Below are 20399 nucleotides of genomic sequence, written 5' to 3'. Positions count from 1 at the left end.
TTTATTTTCTTCAAAAAAGTTATTTTGTGCAACAACTGAGCGCCAATAAACTATTTAAACCATTATTAAAAAATCTCGTCAATTTATTGGCTTGATTTGGTGAATTCCTTCTTACCACCAGTATCTTTTTATTTTCTAGCGGTTGGCGGCAGTCTTGTGTCTGTGGCGCACTGTGGCAAAGACGGCAAAGATTCTCGAGAAATACCTGAACCCAGGCTCAACGAGAACGTTTGTTTTAAAAGTGAAATTGAAGCTTACGGAGTTCTCGCTTGACCTGTTGCAAGGCTACATTAGTAAGGCCATCCTTTAAGGTGAGCATGATGTTGCGATTCGCGAACATACTTCTCTTGGGGTTACCAACGGTTAACGGTACGGGCTCGAACGAAGCGCGCACTGCGAGTTTTTTGAAACTCACAAAAGCGCGCGCAGGCTGCCGCAATTTCCTGTCGAAACTAATAACAAATGGTAATGCTTCAATATCACTTCCGACGTGACCAACGGGCGAAGTTTGAATGTTCATTGCGTGTATTCAGCGGGAGCGAAGCTCTGCACGAATCTACGTCTAGCGGGAACCCAGGAAGGTGTCATCACCTTCTTTGAAGACTGTGCTCATTCAAGTCATCTTGGAATTCATGTTTTTGTGAATCCCGCCAATGACTTTAACCACCATCCATTGTAGAGTTTCCCTACTTCGCCTTTATAGGTTGGTCTGACCTCCGGTCTTCGTGCTCCCTGCGGTGAATGCAAATGATACAACTTTACCGTGCCGCTCCAATTCAACGCCTTGGCCTTAATCCTTCAATGCCTATCCTGCTTTTGTTCAGAACCTATCCCCTGGGATTCTACCACGGCTGCGTTTCCAAGACCATGGCCTTCTGTCACAGATGTGCGATTGTAGCCATTCTCGCGTACGACCACCCTGTTAGCTGCTCTTCCCGTGTCTATGTTTACCGGCAAAAAAAGTAGGATTTTACCTTTTTATTCCAATCGCTAGTATCGTTGTTTACTTCTTTACCGATTCGCTCGTGTGATTGTGCGGTCTTTTCTTCGTTTCAGTTTTAACGGTTTTATTTTATAAGGGTTCATTGAAGTGGGCGTATTAGGCCCTAAAAGCTCCCGTTTCGTGGCGAGACCTCCGCGTGAGTGAGCTCCACGAATGAAGGAAGACAACGAGAAGCGTTGCTCTTGCCTAGGATCCATTTGCCCTGACATATCATGTCGTCATTATTGGCATGCGACATGGGAGACTACATTTCAGCTCCCCATCAAGTCCCTCAAGTGCATAATACATCTGGGCAACTTTTAGGAGCTAGTTTAGCATTGAGCATCTTTACAGGCTCGAACTTGGAACTGGTTAGCCAGTTTTCATCGCCTGCTGTCGTAGGAAATGTGCTATCATGTTGTGAATTGTTTTGAAGAGGCTGCTGCTGCGAGCTGTCTAGAACTTGGGTGCTTTACATTTTGTTAATCTAATGTGACATCTATGGAACTCGCTGTTGTATGGTAGTCCTGAGCACTATCCCACTCCTTCAATGCTTTACTGGTCACGAAACTGCTCTGTAACTTTATGGGTGATACCTGTGACACACGGCAATGCTAGATCTCCTTTAAACTAAATATGGGTGATACCTGTGACACACGGCAATGCTAGATCTCCTTTAAACTAAACCCCTTTTGCCACGTCAAAAGACATTTTGTGGAAAGGAGTGGCGCTCCTGACACTCAGCAACCCCTGATCTCCCCACGGCCGTGATCTCCCTTATGTAGTTCCCGTAACTGACACACCATTAAAGTGGCGCTAGCAGTTCTGTGGAAAAAGCATGCACAATAGCAAAAATAAAGTGCGGCTAATAGGTCTTCTTCATTATTTTAGAAAGAAACATGCGGTTTATTGCTGTTTAGAAAAATAAATGGGTAACTTCACATATTTGTATTATACCCCTGACACACGGGCGCCTAAAAGGCCTTTGCAGAGAAGGACTGCTACCGAAACGGCGTTCGCCTCGGTGACACACGACAAAGGAGAATCTCTTTCACCGAAACGGGCATTTCCCGTAAGGGGTGTTCGCCTATCTCCTTTCCCGCACGAAAAGGAGCAGCTAGCGGCGCAGCCTCGTAAGCAGGCGCTTGCAAATCATAAGCTTCCCAGAAATTAGTGAGACCAAATGCGATTTCATAATACTTTCATAAATTGTTAAAACTGCAATGAAATAAACTGCACCAAACAAGCCCAATCGTAATGTATTTCTGTAAACATCTGCCCACTGTTGCCAGATTAGGCACGGAACATAGGCTAAAAAGGCTAAAAAAAGCACTCCATCGCTGCTGTTTAATACAAATATGTGAAATTACCCATTTATTCTTTCTAAACAACAATAAAACGCACAGTTCCTATCTAAAATAATAAAGAAGGTCTATTAGCCGCTCTTTATTTTTGTTATCGTGCATGCTTTTTCCACAGAACTGCTAGCGCCACTTTATTGGTGTGTCAGTTACAGCAACTACGTGAAGGAGCTCGGGGGTGGGGTGGTGGTGGTGATTTATTAACAAAAGAGGGAAGAGAAAAGGCCTGGGGATATTGTTGAACTCAACGGGGAGTTCACCCTCATACGACCCAGTCCAGGGAAGGGGATTGGGGCTTCAAAGGATAGGAAGAGAGAAGGGGAAAGAGGAGAGCGTTAGGAGAGTGGGAGATAGTCTATATCGCGTTCGTTTAGTCCATGACTCGATGGCTACAAACGCAGTGCTAGTCCTGTTGTAACCAGGAAGTTGACTAGGTGCTGGAAGACCTCCCGTCGGATGGCGTCCGGTCCCGTGGGGAACAGGAAGTCTTCTAGCTTGTGGCTTGGGGCACCGAGTCGCTGGAGTTCGGCCCGGAGTTGTGTCCTTGCGGTGTCGTGCTGCGGGCAAGAGCACAGCAAGTGCTCTAGCGTCTCGGGCTCTGGGCAGTCGGCGCAGGTGGGGGATGCTCGGCGGCCTTGGTGGTGCAAGCGCGCTCCCACGTTGCAGCAATTGAGCCGCAGGCGAAGAAGGAGCGACCGGGCGTCTCTGCTAATGCGTCCGGGCAAGACCCGTGGGGCCTGCCCACTGACTACTCGGGCATCTGGATGCTTGGCCTCCACCACTCGTGCCAGGATAGTCCTTGCAGCGTCAAATGACACCACATCCCGGGAGGCTGGAACCCCTGCCTGGCGAGCAGCACCTTTGGCCAAGGCGTCTGCAACCTCGTTGCCCGTGATGTTCACGTGCGATGGCAGCCAGTGAAGTCGCAGTGGACACCCCTGCGCTTCCACCGCATGAAGCTTGGCCGCCAGCGACCGCTCAACGTAGCCGCTAGAGCTGGCTGGCTGGTCGGCGGCACGCAGACGGAGGAGGGCAGACCGTGAGTCAGTCAGGATGATGGCCCCCCGGGGCTGGGTGCCCTGCTTGAGAAGAAGATCTGCAGCCAAGTGAAGTCCAGCCAGCTCTGCGTGGGTGGATGAGGCAGGGAAGGGCAGGCTGCACACCTGGCTGGTGCCGAGTTCTAGGGCCGTGCAGGCGGCTCCGGCTCTGCCCATCGACTGTTGTACAGATCCATCCGTGTACACTTGCAGATGTCCGGCAGCGTCGCCCTGCAGCAGGGCAGCCACCTCTTGGTGGACAGCCTGAGGTGGAGTCGACCTCTTACTACGGACCCCCGGCAATGTGGTGACAATGCGTAGAGCCTGCCCTGTGCCTGGGGCTGGTGGCTCCAGGCGTGGCCGCTGCGGCAACGCGATGTGGCTCTCGTACGTACTGAGCAGCATGCCCATCCGAGAGTTGGGCCGGCTGCGGTAGCGCTCAAGGAGTGCCACGCCGTCAGGTGTGCCCTGCAGGCGGTGGATGTGGTGGAGACCGACCTGCAGGGCCCGCATCTGGATGGGCCAGAAGCCTGCCTCCGTGTATGTCGCCGCCACCGGAGATGTGCTCGGAAGGCCCAAGCAGAGGCGGATAGCCCGGCGCTGATCCACCTCCAGCTCCTCCCACCGGCGCGGCTTGAGTTGCACTAAAGGCAGAGCATAGAGGACGGCGGACGATGCCATACCGTGGAACACCTTCAGGGCCACGGTGTGTGTGCAGCCCTGTCCATGCGCCAGCATCCTCCGCACGCCCTGGTGGACCCTCGTTGTGCGTTTCCGCAGCGCCTTCACCGCAGGTAGCCAGGACAACTGGCAGTCGACCAGGAGCCCCAGATACTTGGCGCTAGTGCACCACGGAAGAGTCTGACCGTTCAAGGTGAGCGGTGGTGTCGTCTTGCGTGCTCTGTAGCCCCTCGAGTGGAAGATCATGGCCTGCGTTTTCGTCTCGGACAGCTGCAGGCCACGGCTTGTGAGGAAGGCGGCGACTGCCCACAGCACCCCCTGGAGACACGCCTTCACCTTGGAGAGTAGCCTCGTTGGTCCGTGCGCCCAGATGGCGATGTCGTCAGCATAGACTGCCATCCCCACGGGAAATGCAAGCCCAGCTGGGATGCAGTCCGGGAGTGGAGCCAGGACGAGGTTGAAAAGGAATGGGCTGAGCACACTCCCCTGGGGAACCCCCGAGTTGACACCTCTTGGGCTGCTCGTTGCTCGGCCCACCCTGACTCGTAGGGTCCGGTTAGTCAGGAACGCCCTCACGTATCTTCGGAGGTGCCCCGAAACGCCCATGCTGTCCAGGGCGTCCAGGATGGCCGTGTGAGGGACGGAGTCGAAGGCCGACTTCATGTCCAGCAGGAGCAAGAAGGCCACCTCCTTGTCGTGGCGGGCCTGCTCCAGCATAGACACTACATCTCCCAGGGAGTCAGCCGTGCAGCGGTGGCGCCTGAAGCCGCTTTGCTGCTCCTTGAAGACGCCCCGACGATCAGCAATCCACTGGAGGCGGGCCAGGATCGTGTTCTCCATCAGCTTTCCCGCCGCGGACGTCAGGGAGACCGGCCGGTACGATGCAGGCTCGGTGGGCGGCCTACCAACCTTCAGCATCGGCCTGACTAGGGCCACCCGCCAAGTAAGTGGAAGGCTGCCCTCCCTCCACACCTGGTTGAAGAGCTGTAGCAGCGGCTGCAGCTGGGTGATGTCCAGGTTCCGAAGCATTTGGTATGTCACCCCGTCAATACCAGGGGCGCTTCGCCGCTTGGGGCATCGATCCAGGGCGGCCCGCAGCTCCCAGAGTGTGATGTCACCACTGCAAATGGCCACCACTTGCGGGTCCTGGGGAGCCACCGGAAACACGTGCACCTGGACTTCAGCGGCGGGTAGAGCCGGGGTGAACTGGTCGGCTAGCCGCTCTGCCAAGGCCTCCTCAGTGATGCGCAAGGAAATGGCGGAGGCCAGCAGGGGGTGCCGGTTGGTGACGGAAGGCTGGAGAAGGGCCCGGAAGACTCTCCAAGCTTTGGCCGGATCTCTACGTGAGTCCATGGAGGAGCAGAGCGACTCCCAGCTCTGCCTCCGCCGCTGCTTGGCTCTCCTCCTGCACTGTGCATCCACCCGTCGGTACGCCGTCCAGTCTTCCGGACGCCTGCTCCGGATGGCCCGCCGTTGCAGCTGGTTGCGCCTGGCCCGGAGTCTCAGGAGCTCCAGGTCCGGTAGTGCTGTGTAGAGGGGTACCTCCCCCCGCAATGTCGCCTTGTTGGCGCTCTGCACGACAGCTGCCAGGAAATCGGGCTCTGGGTCCTCCAGACGCTCTGCCATCTCCTTGCGGTAGGCGGTCCAGTTGGTAACGGCGTAGACCCTGGTGTCTGCCCGCCTGCGATCACCCCTGGGGGTGACCAGGATGGGGTAGTGGTCAGATCCCCAGGTGCTGGTGGCGGTTTCCCAGGTGTAGGCACACCGCTGGGACACCAGTGTGACGTCAATGTGAGACAGCTGGACCGTGCCCAAGGGACCAGGGCGGGTGAAGGTGGGGCTGCCTGTGTTGGCCACGAGCAGTCCGCAGGCTGTGGTAGCATCGAGTAACTCTCGTCCCCTGCGGGTGGTGCGGGGGCTGCCCCAGGCTGAGTTGTGCGCGTTAAAATCTCCGCACACGACAACGTCCGGGCCCAGGTGGGCCCGCAGCCGTCCCACTGCTGTGGCATCCCAGGGCCGCGTTGGACGGACGTAGACGCTGGCCACAGTGGTGTCCGTGGACCCCATGCGCACTGTGACAGCGGCACATTCCATGGGGCCATCCACGATCGAGTCCAGGTTCACTGGAGCACTGTTGAGCACAGCCCTAACGTAGACAGCTGCCTGGGACTTGCCTGGTGGGTGGCTGGCGTCTTGGCACGGATGGCTGGTGCAAGAGCGCAGGCTGCAGCTGGTTGCGCTGGCGTGGCACACGTACCCCGGAAGCCGCAGGGAGCTGCCACAGACGTTGGTCTCCTGCAGAGCTCGGGGGTTGCTGTGTGTCAGGAGCGCCACTCCTTTCCACAAAATGTCTTTTGGCGTGGCAAAAGGGGTTTAGTTTAAAGGAGATCTAGCGTTGCCGTGTGTCACAGGTATTACAGATGCTTGCAAAAATACATTACGATTGGGCTTGTTTAGTGCAATTTAATTTCACTGCAGTTTAAAAAAATTTATGAAAGTATTATGAAATTGCATTTGGTCGCACTAAGTTCTGAGAAGCTTATGATTTGCAAGTGCCTGCTTACGAGGCTGCGCCGCTAGCTGCTCCTTTTCGTTCGGAAAAGGAGATAGGCGAGCACCCCTTACGGGAAATGCCCGCTGCGGTGAAGGAGATTCTCCTTTGTCGTGTGTCATCGAGGCAAACGCCGTTTCGGTAGCAGTCCTTCTCTGCAAAGGCCTTTTAGGTGCCCGTGTGTCAGGGGTATGAGCTTTATATGCTGCCTTTGACTGCCACGTGTTGGCACCACCATCTGCATGGGGGCACTCCTTGGGATGATTAGCGCTGTCCAAAGCGATGCGGACGCGGTTACTTTAGAGTGTTTGGTGTGAGGACGCCACGCAGTGAGCTTCTCATGCTGTTTATTATTATGTGACTTAATTAGTGCGTTAAAGGACTATGTCAAACGTGTTGTGCCCCGGTTGGTGATTGTGGTACAAGTGTACAACGGAAAGACTTTTGCTGTTGTGTTTACTCAGCGACAGAGAGCAGCATGAGAAACGGAAGCAAGGCCTTCTGCGTCAAGAAGCTGGTGATTTTAGCTTCGACACCAAGTATACACGTGAAGCATCTTGATGACACTGACATCATCTGTGCCGATTAATTCGCTGTCAAATTCAATTTTGTGTCACTGCAGCGTGACAAGCCTGACGCCGTCTCGAGCGGTGTTCCAGCATATGCTTTCAGCCTTCAGGCCGCGATCTCGGCTGCTGACAAGACCGCCAGATAAATGTCGTCGCTGAGCGTGCTCCGAATTGTCGAAGTGGTCATTACACAATCAGCCGCAATCAAAATTGTTTGCACTCGGGTCTACATAGACATTATTGAACAGGTTTTACTCGATAGTCGTACAGTTTCAGCTGCTTTGTGGGAACGTTGGCTTAAGTGGTCCACTTTTTTCTTTGGTGCTGCCTGCAGTTCTTCACACTAGAAAAAATAAGCAGCAGTGGGTGATGAAGAGAGCAACATGCCTGACAGGTGGAGGGATAAAATCAAGCTGACAGGGCCGTGATCAAACAAAATGTGCCCTTTTGCGAGCGTCCTGGGCCTATCATATACAACACTAGCTGGACTTAAATCCTGATTCTGCCTGATGTGCAACTTGGAAGTTGTGGTCGAATTACCTGCTTGAAAATTTGGGCTGCTTTGTGCCAAGGCTGACATGCAGTAAAAAGTTTTCTGTTTTCGCCATGTGCTGCACATTATAACCCAAGAAATCATTATCTTGCGTTTACCCTGGTTGTTGTTGCTGAAAAACTTTATTTTGAACCTGGTGACGTGGGAGTAATCCCCCAGTCCAGGAGACCATGGATCATGCTGGTTTGCCTTTGTAGACATGTTTTTTTTTTTTTTTTAACCCTTGGGAAAATACAGTTTAATCTTCTTTTCACGCCTCCATATTTGCAACAATTTAAAAGCGTCGCTGTGGAAAGACACAGTGCAGCCTGTCCTTCAGTGTTTCGGTCCCTTGTTTTTCTGCAGCGGTCCTAAATTCTTGCAAGTATGTATTGGACTTCCACTTTCCGTATTGTTCTCTATCTGGCATGATCTGCGCATCATAGCGGAATGAACTTATTAATTGTATAATCTGAACGACGTGTATTTGCTTTATTCATTGCATTATCAAGTAGCAGCCGTGACTTCAGAAATCCCATCTTTATAATGGTCGTAACTTCTCTGTAAAGAAAAAACATGGAAATTTTAAAAAATTTCTGTAAACATGGTGCTCCGAAGCCCGACGGCGCGGATGCAGTCATCGGCCGGAACAGGGGAGCCAATAAGGGGCAAATTAAAAAAAAAATGCCCATGAAAGGCAGACGGTGCATGCTTACGAAGCGCACTAGGGAAAAAGACTCGGTTAAGTCAGAGCAGGGTGATGAAACGCAGTGAGCACTCGCATGCCGAGACCGGGCAAACATCGCAGCCGCTGGATGCCTCCTTAGCGGCGGTGGCTGCTGCAGGGGGGAGCACCCTGTCCGTGTATGAAAGGGACACCGAAGTTTCGTGACCAGTAAAAGCATTGAAAGGACTGTGGCACTATTCAACATAGTATTACGAGTTTCACGTTATATTAGCGTGAGGGAATTTTTTTTGTGTGTGTGTTTTCTGTCTTTCTAAAGTGCTCTCAAATTGTTTGCCTGTATGTATTGCTTGCGTTGTGTACTTTATGCTGCTATGCCAATCTGTCACATTTGCATGTGTGATCCTATTTGTAGCGTCACATAATTATTTCAATATCCTTGAACGTAATGCTGCCCAGCATGAACAGGTGGCAACCGCATTTCAACACAATCCTTGCCTGATCCTGGTGGCCAGGGTGGGACATCAGTTATTTTTTTTTTCCCGTAAAGTGTAAAAACAAGTTGGTGAATTGTAGAGCCGGGATGGCGAATACTACGATTCATGGCAACAGGTGTTACTTATTAATGCAGAAAACGCCAAAAGCATGAAAACAGGTATCACCCCCTCCATTCACTTTCCTGCACTACAATTTATGACAGCATTGCCTATGCAAATCTTGAATGCTGAAGCGCAGAATTGGTAGAACTTTGCCGAAGCATTTTTCTGAAACAAGTAGTAGGCGGGGTCATGTAAATGTGCAATAAATGTATGCAGGAACTTTTGCTGAGCACACGTGTTTCAAAAAGGCACAACCTTTACTTTTTAAACATTTTTAAGCAAGTCATTTGACTGCTGGTAAGATTTGTTTTGGTTTCAATTTCATTTCAATGTTTTGCATCGTTGTAAGTACCATTGGAAGGCATAACACGTGAGCTTATTGCCCATTTTCTCAGGCTGTGCTAGTGGAAAAACTGCAAAATTACTGATGCAATCACCTGAACGTGACCTGCGGCCATGCTAGCAAATCGTGCTAGTAGTTTCTACTGCTTCTGCTAGGCAGCAGCACCTCCGTGGCTGGAAATGGCTTGAATGTTTTTTTTAGTCGATCTCTCTTGTGTGATGGGATCTTTTGCATCACATAAAAGTGGAACGTGAAATAAGAGAGGGAGAGAGAACAGCTTTAACTATTTATTTATGAACAATTTATCACGACTCGTTTGTTGTACAACTGAAGCGCAATATGAACACGCATGTCTAGTAAAAACAGACCTGTGTGCTTTTTACAGCATGAAGTGAATTTACAGGTTTTGTATTGAGTGTTTTTAGTTGCATCCATTTCGTTTTCCTGGTTCTTCTCTTTTCTTTTTTTTTCTTTTTTTTTTTTTGTAACCTGTAATAGGTTGTAAGTTGCCTTTATCTGCGAATTGTGTTTTAAATGTCTGAAATATCTTGTAATCCCCCCCTATGCAATGCCCGCAAGGGCCTTTAGGGTATCTGAATAAAAAAAAAGAATGCATTGTTTGCTGTTAAACAAATGCCGATTCAACTTGAGTAGTGTTGTCTTTCAGTTAAAACAAAAGGCCGTTCAGCCTTTAGTGTCCCTTTAATCAGGGTACAGCACATAGTAAAGTATAAACTGCAATGTACTGTAAAACCCTTTTTTTTTTCTGCATGCGCCTTGAATTTTTGCAAGTTTTGGGATTTAAATATGTTGTGGCATTTAAGGAAAAAATTTCGCAGCCCAGGTGCACCCTGACGCCCAAGGCCGACATCATGAATATTTGTAGCCGCGAATATTTCCGAAGTCTCTGGTGTACAAACAGTTTGGGCCGCAAAATAGGCTGCAGTGTGTGCGAAGTTCAAATGTGAATGAGCTAGCAGTGTGAGCAAAATATTTTTTTTTAAGACTTGCAAATAATTGCACAATCCTTGGTACTAGGTACCACCATATTAAGTTACGAGTTAGGAGTGCAGTCAAAGCTCCACCCACACTATACCCTGTGCTAAGTACTTAGTCTGCAATAGGGGCTGCCTCCTGCTAATATGAGGACAAGTACAGGCTCCAGTTTAGGACAACTTTTTAGATTTTTGGGTGCTGCATGCCTACACAGCAGCCGCAGGAAACTCTGATTTGATGCGACCGGCATCCTGGATGGCACTAACATGCTAAAATTGCACCATGCTCCCATTGGGTTGATGTCATGGCTGGCCTACTGTCGTTAACTAGTGGAGTGATGTAGCAGTGAGCACAACTACATTCTAAACTTGTATCTGAGTGAAGCATAGACAAGTGCTTTGTGTTTGTAACAGTGGAATGCAGTGTTTTGCTTCCAAAAGCAGTCGGCGGCTTTTGTAGCAGCAGCAGCTCTGGGTCAACTCAAGAGCTTGCCACCCTTTCATAATGAGTTTAGTGCCACAACATTTGATGTTTGTTGAAGCAGCTCAGCCCGCCTAAAGCTGCGTCAGTGCATTGCATCGACAGTTTGACTACAAGTAACTCAAACTTTGACTGGAAAGAGGCAAGCTAAAAACATAACTGTTTTAGATGCAGCGCATCTCATGCTCGCCCCTCTGTCCTTCCTGCGTCTGTCCGGCGTTGTCCGCACAGCTGCGCCTCTCCTCCTCTCCTCTCTCCAATAGCGAACATTCTCTCCCAAACAGCTGTGGGTTGGTGCAGCGCGCTCTCACTCCGTTGCTAGGCGCCGGTGGGCGGCGCTGCGCTCGGTGCTGCGCATGTGCAGTACTCTCTCTCTCCGCGCTCTCCTCTCCTTCGGGCGCTGTGAATATAAAGCTGCATGCCGCGCTCCGACGATCTCAGTCGACGGTTGTCCGCATTACGCTTGCACTCTCTCGCAGTACTCGACGATTGCTTGATGCAATCGTTGAGCCCCTAATTGTGCACTTTACGGACCACAAGGCACTCATTCTCGTCTGCAATAAAGACCGTACCTGAGCATACGTGTACTGCATGTGCATTGCATGGTGAAAATGGAAAATTATGCCCACCTCCCCTTCGCGTGAGAATCCCTGCTATAAGCGTAATCAATACGATAGAAAACGCCAATGGAACCTCCCATGAGATGCGTTGCATCACACCAGGGTTCCCGCGAGGGGAGGTGGGCGTAATTTTTTTACAACGTAATTATATTGTATAGACCCTGATGCAGTTCTCGAAATGGGCTACACTACAGTGATTTGTTGAATGCGACCCTGACTAACCATGGCCACGTCAAAGTAGGTTAGAATGGAGGAATTTACTGGCAAATCACTGCAGCAGCTCAAGCTTAACATTGTTGGTATAGTCGAATCTCGTTAATTCGAGCTCGCTTAATTCAACTTTCGGTTTATTCGAACAAAGTTCCTAGCAAAGTATGTGTATATAAATAGCTTTCGTTAAATCGAACTTCTTTTAATTCGAACAAATTTTCGGGCCCCTTCGAGTTTGAATTAACAAGATTCGACTGTACTGCACTTTCTCTATTCTGTTCTAGCACAGGCTAACTTGTGTCTATTTCTGTTCTCCTTCCTTGCCCACTGCAGCTCGATTCCTTCATGCAAGCACCCGAAAATGCCCCTCTCCCACTTTGAAGAGCGAAGCGGGGCGGTGTACTGCCAGACTCCGTGGGGTCGCTGGTGGCAGACGGTTGGTGAAGTGTTCGTCGAGGTCGAGGTGCCCAAGGGCACACGCGCCCGGGATGTCCAAGTGGAGATCACTCCCAGGCACGTGTCTTGCACTGTGCGCGGCAAGAACCTGTTCTCCGGGAACCTTCACCGCACGGTCGTTGCGGACGAGTCGACGTGGACCATTGAGGAGCAGCAGCGGGTGCTAATGTTGCTTGTCAAGACAGAGCCCGCCAACTCCGAGAAAGTGTGGGAGTCACTGCTGGAGGGGCAGTACGCCCCTGACCCGCTAGTCATGCACGAAATGATGAAGAAGCTGGACTTGGAGAAGTTTCAGATTGAGAACCCAGGCTTCGACTTCAGCACTGCGAAACTGGACAAAGCATATGACCGCATCCCGGGCCTCGGCAACGACACGCCAGAGAGTCAGCTGATGGGACTTCATGTGGAAAGGGACGGAGAGGCTACCGCAGAGGTTCTCTCCGCCAAAACGCATGGCCTCTCTGTGTAGAATAGAATCCCCCCCGCCTCCCACCCCTTTTTTTTTCTTCAGCCTTTCCTGTTTTGTTTGTTTGGTTATATTGTGTGTTGCACCGCAGTGGGGTGGCACTGTTCTCGTACAAGTGTTCACTTCTTGTGCTGGTGTGAAGAGCATATTTTCGGCGTCAAATTCAGTATCAGTTCAGAGGAACATCCTGGCATGCTTTTCATTTAGCTGCCTCCTTGTGACCAAAGAGTAGCCCAATGACAGCATTGCTTGTAATCGCAAAATAGTTGACGAGTACAGTGGGTGGTTGTCTTTCTGATGATGTGCTGGGTTCCCAGTGTTTATATAAACCTAAAGCGTATATATATGCTTTTGCGAGTTGCAATATGGCCATGCTGCTGCAGACACAGTTGATAGATCCAGCATTCAGGCCTTGTCTGCTATCTATAGTCCAGAAACATTGCACAGCTCAACCTGTGGGAACTTCACTGGTGAAAGCTTTGGCTTCAAGCTAGTCTACTTTGTACAATAGCAGAGTTTAAAAAATGAAAAAAACAACCCTGCTTGCAATTTATAAAGCAGGGTTCTTCAGTATACACCAGTTGCAAAACTTCACTTCAGAATCCGGGCTGCACAGCACCCCTGCTTCACTTTCCCTGAAGTGAATGGCAAGTGCATTGGCCCATCACCTAAGGGTCAAGAACTGAACTTTGATCATCATCATCAGCCTACACAGGTCCACTGCAGGATGTAGGCCTTTCCCATTGACATCTTAATAAAGAAAGGTGGCTTTTCAAATTAGCAAATAATAAATTGGGTAATATTTGCTTATGTTTCCGTGGTCTTTTTTTTTTTTTTATGGATTATGGTAGCAGCTGCAAGTGCTTGGGTAAGAACTTTTTGTCGACAGGTGAAAGGCTTGCCCTTGTTGACCCCAGGGCAGGGGGCCAACCTACGATCAGTTTTTGGTATGTGGCGTCTAGGTGGAGTTTTGCAACTAGTGTATGTTGACTAGCTCTGGCGTGAGGCACAGAGTAAAAGAAATTTAAAAACAGACATTCAGGGAGGCAATACACCTTTGTTCAGCTGTTGCATTGTGGCATTTTCCAGTTGTCAGGGAGAAAAATAAATGCCCAGTTAAATTAAGCTTGGTTATATTGTAATTGAACTTGGCTAGAATATGTGAAGGGGGCTGGGAGATGCTTCCAAGGAGTGTGATATCACTGGACATGTTACCTGTTGCAAAGCTTCTGTAATGAAAAGTGCACCCATTGTACAGAGCTACTGTTTAGGCAGCAAAGTTGAACTAGCTTGTGCAACATTTTTCATCAAGGTCCCTTGTTTGCATTTTACTACTGGCTAGCAAGATGTTTCCAGGGAAAACTGTTTTTTAGGAAGTAATACATACTTCAGACTTTTCTCTAATACGATTGCAAAGCAGGTGTAAGATCTGGTTCATGTACACCTGCTTAAAGGAGCCATGAAGACAAAATACAAGTTGGGTTTATTAGAAAGACTACTCAGTCCCGATAACAATGATACAAATATCATCGCAATCTTCGAACAAATAACGGAGATGTTAAAGAAAACGTGTGAAGCAGTCGCGACCCCCCAGCCAATTTCCCGCAACTTTTCTATGACGTCACGGAACCTTGTTTGTGCGATTGGCTGCCGCCAAACTGACCTTTCGCGACGACACATGACTGGATGTCTGTAATGGGGCCTCTAGTTTCATTTGACCGCATCACTTGAATGCTAACGTGCAGTTAACGCACTGAAAATTATGTTTTATTGTTGGCCCGTATGACGTCATTCTTGCTCATAACACGTCACTGTGGCGCAAAATTTGAAAGTTTTTAAATACTTCTTGCTTTTTTTTTCGTTAAAAAAACATCTTTTGGGGCTGTAATGGAGCTGAGTGAGATGCTGAATTCTAGTTCTTTCAAATTAAACAAAGTTGTATTTTCTCTTCATGGCTCCTTTAAGCCAGTGGTATGCCCTTGTGCCATCTGCTTTTCTTAATAATTTGTGGATAATCTTCTTCTGCTGTGAAGTTTGCCTGTTTTGCAACTGCTTGTGATGCTGCGTTTTACTACCTCAAACTTGGCAGCTGGCTTGGCGGTTGTCTGTGCCGAGGCCAAGATCATTTCTCTCCATGTTACCCTGTAATGTGTGCTGTCAGTTGACTGGAATTCAGGTGAATAAATGTCAAGACAGATTTCAACAGGCATGTTCTCTGAAAATGCATATATATTTACTGAGAGCTGTGGCAGCGCAGTCCGCTCTTGTTTCGCAACTTTGTTGCACTCGAGCGAACCTGTTGACAAGCACACAAGCTTTCTGTGTAGTCAGCAGGAAAAACTATTTCGTAGTAGCGCCATGGTCACTTTTCACACGCTAAGACACATTGGGTCTTTTCTTTGATCATGCAGTAGAATCTCAATAAACGGAAATAGCTTAAACGGAATTGCCGCTTAAATGGAACACTAGTCTGTAAGTTGGTTTGTTTTGTATTCAGATAACGTAAAAAAAAACTTTTGGTAATTGAAACTAAAATTCCTGCGTCACCATGTAAACAGAACCGAAAATGGAACTTTTTGTCAGACCCATTGCCATGATTATCAGGTGCTGGAGATCCTGATCCTGAAGATGCAGTTGCAAGGACTCAAAAAAAAAAAAAATTTGATGCATTTTTTAGTGCATAGTGACTAACTGTTGCCAAGCAAACCGTGAATGTTGTGCCTAAACCTCTTGTAATTTTCTTGCTTTCTCAAAAACTATCAGCTACATTCACCTTCTAGTGCTTGAGTTCCATGAAATGCTATTAAGACTGTGTACGCACATAAATTTGCACTATAGGACATCTTTCGCAGTAAACGGAACTCCTGTTAAATGGAAATAATTTTTTTGTCCCTTGAAGTTCCGTTTATCAAGAGCCTACTGTACCTGGACTTGTATTGGTCTCCTCTATTCCCTGCGCTTTGAATGCTTTGGTGATTACTGAATCAAACGCTTTTCTCTTATTTCTAGTCTATAAATGTCATGTAAAGGGGCTTATTGAAGAAGAAAGGCCAGGACGCCGACCACAAGTTATTTAGAGTTTAAAAGAAATTCACATTTCTTGTGGTTGGCGTCCTGGCCTTTCTTCTTCAAAATGCATCCCGACCACACGGGTTTCCGTCATACCCTTGACTTAAGGGCTTATTATACCCAGCAGATTTTTCTATTACATGATTGATGACATGGGTCTGATCTGTTTTAGAGTATCCTTTTCTATACCCAGCCTGTTCTCGGGGTTGTTGTAAATCTAGGCTGTTGCTTATGTGGTTAAATGTTACCTTGGTCTTCCCGCCCCACAAGAGTTTGAGTGGTGATGTTGTTGGTCAATTTGCCGTTCGTGTTCAGCCGGTGTCCGATTTCGTTCTTTTTCCGTATCTTCGGTCTTCGCTTTCTTCTGCACTTTGCCTTTCTTCTAACCTTTGATCTGTGTTTTTCCATAATGGCTACGTCAAGGGATGAGTTACAGGCATAACGTTTCCAGTAGTCAAGAATGCGCACTGTCTTCACGTGTAGTTTCAGTGACGTCTTGCATGTGCACTTAACACAATGTCCTCCAAGTTTCTTCCACAACGTACCAAAACGTCTTCCAGGTTTCTTTAATTTCCGAATTCGTTTAGTGAACTGGGTTATCGTCGACTTCATCATGATCGCGGCAGCGTCCTTCTTTGATCTCTTTCCTCGAGATGTGCGGCATTTTACAGCAGCCCTTTGGCCGATGCGAAGGTGCTTGATCGCCGTTAAGTGGTCCGAGTTATCACGAAGAGAGCGTTTAGGCAGTTCGTATTTTGTGGCACTTCCATCGTGTGGTTGTAGCTGCTGTACTTTTGTCTCGGTTGTAGGGCTCCCAGAGTGGACACTCTTTTCCCAGCCACACACTTCCGAATCCTGGTCACGCCTGTCTCTTAGTGATGACTGTGCATAATTGTCCGCTGTAGTTGTCTCTACCTTAGTAAGTAGTCCGCCAGCATCCAGATTCTCATGTTCTCTTTTGTGAATGTCTTTCTGCACACAGTCTGCACCATACCTTGTGTCCACAGGGAGGGTAGCAAGAACCTCTGGCGCGTTGGATTCGCCGTTAAGCCTTCCGAATCCAGACCGTCCTCGTCATTCACGACATCCTCTTTCGGTTCTGATGAAGCCAATTTCGGTAGCTGGATGACTTTATGACTTTCTCTTCGTTGCGGATATAGTGAATGCAGTACCATGGCATATCCAGGTCTGGGCGAAGGGGGCAAAGTTGTCTGGCGTATTTCTTGCAAGTCCTCAAACAAGTCGTTCAGAGTGGCGCATGAGGTCGCTGATGCAAGTGAAGCAATCATCTTTGGAGATCCTTGGGGTCTAACAACGGTTATTGGAATTCCCATCGATGACGAAGCAATTTGTGGGTTAAGAGTTCCGTTATTCTTTCCGTGTCCCTTGCTTTCACTTTCACTCTTCGATTCGTCTATTGTTAGGCGTTGCTTTCTGTCTTGATTTTCTAGAAATGACTCCTGAGGGGGGCCTCCGTTTTGTCCATTAAGTCTTCGTTGAAGTGAGTCAATTATTTTGTGAGCTTGTTCGACAGACTCCAGAGCCTCGTTGTGTTGGCCGTCAATTGTGGTTTCGGAAGCAAGGGCATCCAGCTTCTCACTGATTCCAGCAAGTCGGTCGGCGCTATGCTAAAGCCTGGCAGACGACACGGCGGCCTCGACGTCCTTGGTTTGCTCCAGACTTGCCGTTATTTCGCTGATGAGCTGCCGGTTGAAGTTGAGAAGGCTTTTCTGAACAATCCGGAGCCGGTTCCGCTGTCTCGACGCCTCCTCCTCGCTTCGGGGTGAGCATGGCGGTCGAAAAATTGAATTCCGCTGCATGGCTCACCTCGTCGGTTCGCTGGACGTCCCGGGTTTCGGCACCATGTGGAAAACGTCCAGGGAGGCAAGGGAGGAGGCCGTCGTCGATATAAAGCAGATATATTTACACTATGTACAGGGAACCGTTCTCAAAGCAGCCATCTCGTCGCCTCGCTTGGTCGTCTTCGTCTTTTTCGTCTGTGTGCTTGCTGAGCTGGGTGCGAGCTTCTTCGTCTTTCATGAAAGTTCCAACACCTTGGTAAACAGCTTGTATATAACTGCTAGTATGCTGATGGGTCTGCAATTCTTAAGGTCTTTGCTGTCTCCCTTATTGTGAATCAGAATTATGTTGGCATTTTCCTGGCTATGGACACCTTTAAAGTCCTCTTGGACGACATATATATATATAAGGATTGTACGGGCAGGATAATTCTTCATAAGAGTTCCTGATCAGAAATGGAGAGAGAGAGAGAGAAACTTTATTCAGAAAGGGAGTATGACAGGAAGATACCATCTTGCCGAAACTGTTCACAGCTTGTGTGGAGGGCATATTCGGGAAGCTTGAGTGGGAAAACGTAGGACTACGGATAAACAGAATACTTGTGCCATTTGAGGTTTGCAGACGGGATTGTCTCGCTCAATGATTCGGCAGAGCACCTGCAAAAAATGCTCGAGGAACTACAATCAGAAAGCTTGGTTGCGGAGCTGCAAATAAATATGAATAAATCCAAAGTAATGATAAACAAGCATGCTGAAAGTTCCCTCTTCAGCTTGGGCAACTCAATGCTAGAACAAGCAGAAGAGTGCAACTACCTTGGACAAGCTGTCAGTGCTGATCCCAACCACGAGAGAGAAATGGGTGCAGAATAGGTGTGGGTTGGGGGCACTCCAGGCAAGCACTCCCAAATAATGAAAAGTGAGCTACCTCTATCACTGAAAAGAATAGTAAACAACCAATGTGTGCTGCTGCTGATGGCGTATGAAGCGGAAACTCAGTGCCTTACTAAACAACTGCAAAGAAAACTTGGTTTAATTGGCTAAACGGGCCATGGAACGAATAATGGTAGGAGTAACACTCAGGGACAGGAAAAGAGTGACCTGGATCGGGGAACAAGCTGGAGTAGAAGATATAGTTCAAATGAAGAAAAAGGAATGGACTTGGCTGGCCATGTAGTGAGATGAAATGAAAAGCGATGGACCACCAGGATAACAGAGTGGATGCCAAAAGACGGGTATAGAAGAAGGAGGAGGCCGCTGACTAGATTGAGGGATGAAATAAGAAAATTCGGGCAGCGCAAAACAGGAGCGGGTGGATGTTGATGGGAGGGGCCTTCTTTTTGCTGTGACTGCTGATGAAAGGCTGCTGTGACTGCTGATGAATAGGCTGCTGATGAAAGCACTTGGACTTGCTGACAATTGCCCCTAAGCACAGCACAGCATTTGTTTGTCCCATGCATTGCTATACTGATTAAGAAAGGGGAAACCCCTTGTGCTGCCTGTGGGCAGCAGAAGGGATTCCTGCTCTGTTAAAAAGTTGCTGGCATTTTTGCAGCCATCGCAGTGGAAGCCGCGGCATGAAGGCGCTTAACACGGCCTTTAAAAATGAGTAGGAAGTGTGGAAATGTGATGGAGTGCAAAGGTCTTTTTTGGCTGCAGATGAAAAGTGGATCTAGCTTGGACACGTACAGTGGCTTCGGGGCAATACAAAAGCTTGAAATATGAGGGCATGTAGAGACCTAGATAGTGTCCCATGTCTCTTGTTAGCCATGTCATTTTTTTTTAAAGCGAAGCTTTAGTGTTCTTACTGATGGCATCTGTAAAGCGAAAACGTCGAAGTGAAAGAAAAAAAATGCTTCTCGTGGACGGAATCAAACCTGGGTCCCTCACGTTATGAAACCGGTGTCTATCCGATTGCTCCAAGTCGACATGGTCGAAGCAGTTTGAAAAACATAGACAACCAAAGAATCCGTCACAAGAAAGCTTCACGTTCAACCACTGTTGTTAGACAGAGGGGTGCATGATTTTTCAGCAATATTTTGTTCATTTGTTATCTTTACATACCTGCCAAGTCTCCCGAATTATCCGGGAGACTCCCGAATTTCGACCACATCTCCTGATCATACGAATGCTGTCTCTAATCTGAGAAGTGGTTGCTTAATCATGTGCGTACATCAGTCCTTCCTGCTGTGACATCTGCGGTTCTGGGGATCAGCACTCGCCACGTACTTTGTGTTTCTTGTAACCATACCGTAGAGTACTGTTAAATATATTCTGGGCCTTATAGTACCACGCGCACCGTGCACCTGGGAACTGCTGGAATGTTGGTTGTAGCTTACAAAGGCTGACCTCGAATTTCTCTCGCCACTGTGCTGAAAGAAGGTAAGCTCCTGTATTTTTACAATGCCAAATACATCAGCCCAAACTGGCCAACCAAACCCTCTCCTTCTACTCTGGCCACTCTCCACCAATCTGTAGCCTTCCCAGCGCTTTAGTCACATGACCGGTTCATATCGGGGTGACGCGTGGTGGAAAGCGGCAACGCTGGCAAAACGTGCTCCGCCGCGAGTCTGAGTTTTCTGACGCTGGTGGGGGTGCCCCCTCCTTCAGTGATCTCAAACATAGGTTGCCTTGGCAACCAGGCACAAGCCACTCTCGAAACTAGTTACGGTTGCGTGATTCCGGTTCAGCTCGGGGCCCCACCTTGCGAAATCTAGGCACTGCAGGTGTACCAGTCACTCCCATTGGGAAGTGCGCGATGCGTTTGGCATTGTAAAAATACAGAAGGCGATGGGAAAAGGCATCATAAAGTTTGCCTCTGTTTGTCTCATGATGCAAGAACAAAGCAGCTCAAAATAAACACCCTTAACTCTCACAGATGTCAGTCAAAAACAAAACAAAAAAAAAGGATACCATTCTCTCTAGCTTGCTCCAATCTCCTGAATTGTCATGGTGTTAGGTTGGAA

At 48.6% G+C, this 20399-nt stretch overlaps 2 protein-coding genes across 3 annotated transcripts in view; one reads left to right on the top strand and one right to left on the bottom strand.

Annotated features, from left to right (window-relative positions):
* Tsp26a (Tetraspanin 26A) overlaps window positions 1–2080 on the bottom strand; it is a 53422-nt gene extending 51342 nt beyond the window's left edge. The window contains exon 1 of the mRNA XM_077672469.1: window positions 2076–2080. The gene's annotated coding sequence lies outside the window, so the exon portion shown is untranslated. The remainder of the gene's footprint in view (window positions 1–2075) is intronic.
* Window positions 158–14771, top strand: LOC144140984 (nudC domain-containing protein 2-like). 2 transcript variants are annotated; one of them, XM_077672471.1, is made up of 2 exons: window positions 158–311; window positions 11980–14771. In XM_077672471.1, exon 2 carries the CDS (start codon window positions 12008–12010, stop codon window positions 12569–12571), a length of 564 nt encoding a protein of 187 aa, XP_077528597.1. In that variant the 5' UTR covers window positions 158–311; window positions 11980–12007; the 3' UTR covers window positions 12572–14771. The 2 variants fall into 2 exon arrangements, with proteins under 2 accessions (XP_077528597.1, XP_077528596.1); XM_077672470.1 differs by lacking the exon at window positions 158–311 and adding an exon at window positions 580–703.
* Window positions 14772–20399: the final 5628 nt, after the last annotated feature.

The sequence above is a fragment of the Haemaphysalis longicornis genome, unplaced genomic scaffold (assembly GCF_048455015.1).
Source record: "Haemaphysalis longicornis isolate Haplotype H1 unplaced genomic scaffold, Haemaphysalis longicornis Haplotype H1 scaffold_58, whole genome shotgun sequence".
In the NCBI taxonomy this organism is placed as follows: Eukaryota; Metazoa; Arthropoda; class Arachnida; order Ixodida; family Ixodidae; genus Haemaphysalis; species Haemaphysalis longicornis.
This window is presented reverse-complemented; position numbering and strand designations above follow the sequence as displayed.